General features: G+C 49.7%; 1 protein-coding gene across 1 annotated transcript; it reads right to left on the bottom strand.

Moving 5' to 3' along the window:
- Positions 1 to 515: 515 nt before the first annotated feature.
- LOC116937366 (E3 ubiquitin-protein ligase CCNB1IP1-like) lies at positions 516 to 4,095 on the bottom strand. The gene is made up of 3 exons (XM_076062644.1): positions 3,799 to 4,095; positions 2,618 to 2,957; positions 516 to 2,054 (listed from the first exon to the last, which is right to left on the bottom strand). Exons 1-3 carry the CDS (start codon positions 4,093 to 4,095, stop codon positions 1,840 to 1,842), a joined length of 852 nt encoding a protein of 283 aa, XP_075918759.1. The 3' UTR covers positions 516 to 1,839.
- Between the last annotated feature and the right edge of the window lie 4,543 nt (positions 4,096 to 8,638).

Below are 8,638 nucleotides of genomic sequence, written 5' to 3'. Positions count from 1 at the left end.
TTGAAAGATCTGGACAAAATCCCATCGGTGAGCTCCTCTGGCAGGCAAGGTTGCGTTAGTTGGGTCATGTAGCCCACATGCCTAAACAGCTTTTGTTCAGCCAGATAGAGGGGGCTAAACGAGCACGGCACGAGCTAGAGAAGAGATGGAGTGATGTGGTACAAGAGTATGTGGAGCTGAGTGGACTGGTACCAGTGGTGTCTAGATCGGCCTAATTGGATGAGGCTCGTGAATGCTGCTGCTGGGCAGTTGGGTGGCTGAAGCACAGCAAGTTGGCACAGTACGGGGCACAGGTGGTGCATCGGCCATTCATTTCAGTCAGTGGACCCCTGGCACCTGGGTCTGCCCCATAACCTCCTACCAGTGGGCCTTCGACACTTCACGTGGCCTCAACATGCACATAGCCTGGCACAAGCGACGTGGTGAGGTCACCGCCACTTAGTGGCGAATGGCGGTTGTTGTGTCGACCTGTATGGGTGGTCTGTGTAATGTAAAGGAAGTGTTTTTGGCGGCCGCAAAGTCCTAAACTTTTTAATGAAAAACAAATGGAACAGGTTCCCTCTTGTGAACAGCACTTACTCCAACACAACATTGAGAAACAACGCGCACCACGGTAACTTCCGGGTCGGCCGCAGCGAGATTCTAAACGGCAAACCCCTCTGTGCCGTCACGAGCGCCGCCACCACCGGTCTGTCCCCCCTCCCCCGAATGCCAACGACAACACCCGGTAACCTACCCGCTGGAAAAAATTCACGGTGCTCAAGCGGTAAATGTCGTGGGTTTACTCTCCAGCACGCAAATCGGCGGGGTCGAAAGCGGGAGCTCATCGGCCACGGTTTATAGCAGCAGCTGTCAGAGTCGGGATCGAACCCACGACCTCCTGTAGACCAAGCGAGGTAGTTAACATCTCATAGCCACTGTGGTGATGATGATGAGAGAGTGAGAGAGACGCAAGCTCCAAATATATGGCAGCAGCTGTCAGAATTGGGATCGCACCTACGACCTCCTGTAGGGCTGCACGGATTCCTCCAGTATAAACAAAAGTTTCTGATGGATGTGAAAGTGACGTAACGCTGTGAGCCCCACCCGGCACGGCCAATGGGAGACGTTTGTCACTTGAACGGAGTGCGGTCGTTCAGTTACTGCCGCTGGTGGTAATCACCAAGCGGGACGTCAAACTCCACTGTCAACGTCGTGGGTTTGCCCTCTCAGAACACAATTGGTGTGCGCTAAAGTAGTAACGAATTGAAACTATTAAACTCAACAATTTTTTTTTTCATTTTACCAGGCGAGGACCCACCGGCCCATGCAGCTATTTTCACAAGCGACCTGGCCATCACAAACGATAGCTCAATGACGCGGCGTTATCGTCGTCGTGCATGAAAATCTCCAGCGAGCGGCTCTCCGAACACAATTGACGGGGGCGACGAGCCACGCGCTCGCACGCGTGGACCCCGTGACGCTTGTGCACGATGTGGTTTTTTGTATTTGTTTGTCGCTGTAACGTTTTTACCCCGGGGCCCCCGACCAGAAGTCTGTGGGAAAAGAGCTTCACAGCTTGTCGGATTCCTACCTCCAGCGTAAATAAATATTTCCGATTCGAATTCCGTTTGCACTCAGGAGGCAATCGACTGGCGGTAACGACGAGAGGCTCCTGCCAAGCGCCACAGGGAGTAAGCAGATGACCTGCGGGCAGCGTTAAGACCACAGGAATCTGATGAGTGGTGAGGCCAGTGGGCGAGGTCCTTTCTGCGTCGTTTTTTTTGGGGAACCCTGCGACCGCATTGGAGGGCGGGAGGCGGGCGAGGGAAGGACTCTCGCGTTGTTACCGGGGGGAGGTCACTTCCTGGCTCCGGTCACCGCGGCTTTGGCGGGGAAGGGGAAGCGGAGGAAGCCGTCGGATTGCGGCGACCTGCCCGGGGGGCTGCCGTCGAAAAACAACGGCCTCGGCGCAAACTCCGCCTCCTCGGGGCGGCAGCACGAAGGCGTTTTCATCATCCAGCTCCACGCGTTTCCCTCCGCGCCTTGCGACGTTCGCGGGGTCGACGTCTCTGCTACGGGGGGGGGGGGGGGGGGGGAAATTACATTACGTACAAAACGTCACCGTATTAACCTATCCCCATTTTCCCTGCTTGGTTGGTTCCTAACAAAGTTCAAAAAAATCATTATCAGAGTTGTTTCTTTTTGTTTGCATTTTTGACTGCTTGTGTTGTGGTTATTGCAAACATGATCCCTTATATAAAGATGTCAGTTTTTGTGCCAGCCAAAAGGGTAAAAAACATATTCCTATATCTTGTTACTGGCAAAGGAGGTCTCATAATGTAAAGGCTTACCCCGAGCCCTCAATACTCCCTGATGGTGCGCTGTTTTTGAGTTGTACGCCTTTTGGCGTCTTCTGGTCCAACACCAGTGGAGACTAGGCTCTAAGAAAAGCCGTCTCAGGTGTGGACCAATCAAATTCAAGGACAGTGCATATTATTATCAGAGTTGTCTCTTTTGTTTGCATTTTGACTGCTTGTGTTGTGGTTATTGCAAACATGATGCCTTGAATAAAGGTGTCAGTATTTGTGCCAGCTAAAAGGGTAAAAACCTATTACTAAAGTTCAAACGGCCCTACCGAATCTCACTATGAATGGCGAGGACGCCGCGCCGTTCAGAGCCTCCTCCTCCTCGGCGCGTCTCCCCTCGTCGATAGCGGAGGATCGCAGGCGGAGGCGATCGTACGAGACCTGCAGTTTCTTCTGCTCCCGGTCCCTCTCCAGCAGTTTCTCGGCAGCCTCGTTGTACCTCTTCTTGAACTTGGCCAGCTCGCTCTTGGCAAGCGAGAACTGCCGCTTTAGAGTGGCGACCTCTGTGACCTTGTTCTGGATCTCCTGCTTGAAGCGGTCCTCAGACTGCACCCTGAGCCTCTTTGATTTCACGGCCAAGTGTTCCTGATACAGTCTCTCCTGGTGCACCTGCGAGATGGAAAATTTGATTAAACATATTTTTAATCGGTTAAAGAGCCGTACGCGCAAGGGGACTTACATGTAGAAGAATAACTCGGTTAGCGAAGCCTCTGGGAATGACGAAGCTCCAAAAAAAAATCGAAAGAATGAAAAACAAATATTCATAATTTTCAATTTTAAGCTTTCGTGACTGCAGGGATTCATGTTCTGGGTTCTTTCGGTAAAGTCACCACGTAGAATTGAGATAAAAAAATAAAACAGAATTTATTCTGTAATAAAAATTAAAATAATAATAACATAATAAATTCTGTTATTATTTTTATTATTTTATCTCCATTCTACGTGACTTTACCGAAAGAACCCAGCAGGAGAAAAATATTCATAAATCACGCAAATTAATTCAAGAGTGACATCTTAAACGCTGTACATGTTCTAAGTAGTGCCACCGATAATAGACGGACTAAATATTAACTGCGTCATTCCAATGGTGCTCGCTAAATAAAGAAGTGGCTCCAAGTCTTTTTGTCTCCGAGTTAGTCACTACTTATGTTTGGAGTTTGCACGTTCTCCCAGTGGCCGTGTGGATTTTCTCCAGGTCCTCTGGTTTTTCCCTCCCAATGTTTAGAAATGACATCTAACGCGTTTTAGAGTATTTGACTGCTGTAAATTTCCATGTGATGATAACAGCCGCTTGGGTTGGGCTATCATTCGTGATGGCCAGGTCGCTTCTGCAAAAAAAGAGGTTACGTAGCTCAGTGGGACTTTATCCGCTAAAATATAAAACATTTCAGTTTGTTACTTTTTAAAAATAATTTTTATTTTTAAAAAGTCACCGATCCGTCGCCGATACCTGAAAGATCCAGAATGAAAGCGCCCGCGAACATATCTCCTGGATGACGTCCGGCCCTAGGCCCGCCAGCACCATGGACTTGTGCTCCTCGGGGGGGTTCAAGCAGACCCGCACCACGTCCAGGCTGCCGCGCGGCAAGGCGCCGCACGCCGGGCAGGCGACCGCCCCCGTCTTGAACTCGCGTTCGCCGTCCTCGTCGCAAAAGAGGTGCGAGCAGGAGGTGACCCAGGCGAAGTCGCCGACAATGCGCCGACACTTCCTCAAGTTGCACACCAAAATTTGTTCGTGCGCCGACATTTCCTCCCCGCCTGACCACTGGCCCCGGGGGGCCGCCAGTTCTTCTGTTCCAGTCGCCGCCGTTCTGGTTGAGGGAAACGAATCGCGGGTGAAACACGTTTTCGCATGGAGCGCGCGAAAAGCGTTCGCGTTTTTTTTGCGAGCTCCTGCCGTTTATTGACCGGCTGAGAGCTCCAGAGAGAGCGCCGGGGTGCGGTCTCATTCGTTAAGGGCAGCGAGAGATCTTGGTCAGCGTAATGACGGAAGCAAGTGAGGTAAAGTACGATGGCGAAGCAAACAGAAATCAGTTGGGAGAGCGACGGTTTTAGAGGATAAATTGCTGAGCAGGGGGAGTGTTCTGACCTGCGGTTTGGTGAGTGGGTGGATGAGTTTGTGGGTGAGTGAGCAAACTTGTAAGTGGCTGATGGGCTGGGTGTATGCACGTTGAACTTATTTCACACCGTACAGAGCGAACCGTGCTAATCGGAGGTACGGGTAGAGGACAAGAAACTAAACACAAAGACCAGTGCAAAAGAAATTAGTTTTCAATCTAGATGATTTTAAAATGCACAGTTTCAGTGGATTCCTAATAACGGAAGGAAAATGGTTCCAGACGGACGCAGAAGCGCATCTGAAAGTGCGCAACGCTTGCCCAAAAACCTCTGCGAGGGTGAGTGTGTTGTGACCTGCAGGGTGGTGGGGTGAGTGGATGGGTTTCTGGGTGAGTGAACTTGTCAGTGGCTGACTGGTTCAGTGAGTGTCTTGTTGTGCCTGCAGTTTGGTGAGTGGGTGAGTTAGTGGGTGAGTGAGCCTGTGAGTGGCCGACTGGCTTTAGTGTGCTGTCGTGACCTGCAATGTGGTGAGTGGGTAGGTGGATGCGTTCGTGGGTGAGTGAGTGAACTAGTCAGTGGCTGGTTGGCTCAGTGAGTGTCTTGTTGTGCTTGCAGTTTGGTGAGTGGGTGCAAGTGAATTAGTGGGTGAGTGAGCCTGTCAGTGGCTGGCTGGCTTAGCGTGCTGTCGTAACCTTCAATGTGATGAGTGGGTGGTTGGATGAGTGAGTTAGTGGGTGAGGGAGCTTGTCAGTGGCTGACTAGCTGCGCGAATGTGCTGCTGTGACCTGCAGTGTGGTGGGTGAGTGAGTTAATGGGTGAGTGAGCTTGTCAGTGGCTGACTGGCTGTGTTGAGTCCTCACCACTTGAGATTGGGACGAATTGGGGAGGTTTTCGTTCCAGAAGTTGATTGACAATGGCAGAGGATAATGACTGCATGCCACACTCAATGTGCCGTCTGTATTCATCCGTATTGTTAATGTATGAATACGCCTGTTGCTCAGGAAAGCCCCACTGAGTCTCAACTCTTCTTCAGGAGGGGTCCTGCCAAGTTTGCACAAGAGGGGGCGATGTTGCTGTCATCCCCCCACTGAGCCATTTCCAGGTAATCTGTTATCTTTGGGATGTGGTTCTGGCAAGTACCAGTTCCACTGTGTTTGTGGGTTTAGCTATGGGAGGGAAACTCGGAGGAAACCAATGGAGATCACACACATGCCACTCTGTAGTACAGAGAGTGATCACACAAACCATTGCCGGACAGCTGGGATCACTCCGTGTACAGTGCTGTACAGTATCTAAATGTGTAGGGGCCATCCCTTTCGTGGGTACGCAAAAATCTGTCAAAACCTGACCCCGTACGCACGCGGGCTTTTTACACACCCCCCCCACCTGCCTACGTACGTTCGCCTGACGCATCACCCCCCCCCCCCCACCCCCTAGAATCCTGTAGAACGGCCGATATGTAATCCACGCAGAAACGATCAATTATTAATATTAACGTGTTTAAGCAAACAGATAGTCCACCGCCGGCTGCATTATTATCGAGGCTTCAACCCCCCCCCCCCCCCCGTTTCCTATGCGTACATTGTGAGTAGACCCCCCATACGCAAGCGTACGCATTTTGGGTAACCCCCTCCATGACAAGGAACTAAATGGATGGCCCCGTATTGGGAAAAATCGGAGGACCCTGAGACAAATCCATGCAATCAACATGGGGAGAGAGACGCAGACTCCAAATATACAGCAGCAGGAGCAAGCGTGCTCAGGGCCTGGGCGCAAACCGACGATCTCCTGTAAGCCAGGCGAGGTAATTAACATCTCCTAGTCACCTTGATGACAACAGTCGAGGTAGTTAACATCTCCTAGTCACCTTGATGACAACAGGCGAGGTAGTTAACATCTCCTAGTCACCTTGATGACAACAGGCGAGGTAGTTAACATCTCCTAGTCACCTTGATGACAACAGGCGAGGCAGTTAACATCTCCTAGTCACCGTGATGATGACAGGCGAGGTAGTTAACATCTCCTAGTCACCATGATGATAACAGGCGAGGTAGTTAACATCTTCTAGTCACTGTGATGACAGGCGAGGTAGTTAACATCTCCTAGTCACCGTAATGATAACAGGCGAGGTAGTTAACATCTCCTAGTCACCGTGATTATGACAGGTGAGGTAGTTAACATCTCCTAGTCACCGTGATTATAACAGGCGAGGTAGCTAACATCTCTTAGTCACCGTGATTATGACAGGCGAGGTAGTTAACATCTCCTAGTCACCGTGATGATAACAGGCGAGGTAGCTAACATCTCTTAGTCACCGTGATTATGACAGGCGAGGTAGTTAACATCTCCTAGTCACCGTGATGATAACAGGCGAGGTAGCTAACATCTCTTAGTCACCGTGATTATGACAGGCGAGGTAGTTAACATCTCCTAGTCACCTTGATGACAACAGGCGAGGTAGTTAACATCTCCTAGTCACCTTGATGACAACAGGCGAGGCAGTTAACATCTCCTAGTCACCGTGATGATGACAGGCGAGGTAGTTAACATCTCCTAGTCACCATGATGATAACAGGCGAGGTAGTTAACATCTTCTAGTCACTGTGATGACAGGCGAGGTAGTTAACATCTCCTAGTCACCGTGATGATAACAGGCGAGGTAGTTAACATCTCCTAGTCACCGTGATTATGACAGGTGAGGTAGTTAACATCTCCTAGTCACCGTGATTATAACAGGCGAGGTAGCTAACATCTCTTAGTCACCGTGATTATGACAGGCGAGGTAGTTAACATCTCCTAGTCACCGTGATGATAACAGGCGAGGTAGCTAACATCTCTTAGTCACCGTGATTATGACAGGCGAGGTAGTTAACATCTCCTAGTCACCGTGATGATAACAGGCGAGGTAGCTAACATCTCTTAGTCACCGTGATGATAACAGGCGAGGTAGTTAACATCTCCTAGTCACCGTGATGATAACAGGCAAGGTAGTTAACATCTCCTAGTCACCGTGATGATAACAGGCAAGGTAGTTAACATCTCTTAGTCACCGTGATGATAACAGGCGAGGTAGTTAACATCTCCTAGTCACCGTGATGATAACAGGCGAGGTAGCTAACATCTCTTAGTCACCGTGATTATGACAGGCGAGGTAGTTAACATCTCCTAGTCACCGTGATGATAACAGGCGAGGTAGTTAACATCTCCTAGTCACCGTGATTATGACAGGCGAGGTAGTTAACATCTCCTAGTCACCGTGATGATAACAGGCAAGGTAGTTAACATCTCTTAGTCACTGTGATGATAACAGGCGAGGTAGTTAACATCTCCTAGTCACCGTGATGATAACAGGCGAGGTAGCTAACATCTCTTAGTCACCGTGATGATAACAGGCGAGGTAGTTAACATCTCCTAGTCACCATGATGATAACAGGCAAGGTAGTTAACATCTCCTAGTCACCGTGATGATGACAGGCAAGGTAGTTAACATCTCCTAGTCACCGTGATGACGACAGGCGAGGTAGTTAACATCTCCTAGTCACCGTGATGATAACAGGCGAGGTAGTTAACATCTCCTAGCCACCGTGATGATAACAGGCGAGGCAGTTAGCATCTCCTAGTCACCGTGATGATGACAGGCGAGGTAGTTAACATCTCCTAGTCACTGTGATCATAACAGGTGAGGTAGTTAACATCTCCTAGTCACCGTGATGATAACAGGCGAGGTAGTTAACATCTCCTAGTCACCGTGATGATGACAGGCGAGGTAGTTAACATCTCCGAGTCACCATGATGATAACAGGCGAGGTAGCTAACATCTGTTAGTCACCGTGATTATGACAGGCGAGGTAGTTAACATCTCCTAGTCACTGTGATGATAACAGGCAAGGTAGTTAACATCTCTTAGTCACCGTGATGATAACAGGCGAGGTAGTTAACATCTCCTAGTCACCGTGATGATAACAGGCGAGGTAGCTAACATCTCTTAGTCACCGTGATTATGACAGGCGAGGTAGTTAACATCTCCTAGTCACCGTGATGATAACAGGCGAGGTAGCTAACATCTCTTAGTCACCGTGATGATAACAGGCGAGGTAGTTAACATCTCCTAGTCACCGTGATGATAACAGGCAAGGTAGTTAACATCTCCTAGTCACTGTGATGATGACAGGCAAGGTAGTTAACATCTCCTAGTCACCGTGATGACGACAGGCGAGGTAGTTAACATCTCC

This window comes from Petromyzon marinus, unplaced genomic scaffold, assembly GCF_048934315.1.
Source record: "Petromyzon marinus isolate PM22_M1 ecotype Great Lakes invasive population unplaced genomic scaffold, UKy_Petmar_22M1.pri1.0 PM_G_Scaffold_7, whole genome shotgun sequence".
Classification (NCBI taxonomy): domain Eukaryota; kingdom Metazoa; phylum Chordata; class Hyperoartia; order Petromyzontiformes; family Petromyzontidae; genus Petromyzon; species Petromyzon marinus.
This window is presented reverse-complemented; position numbering and strand designations above follow the sequence as displayed.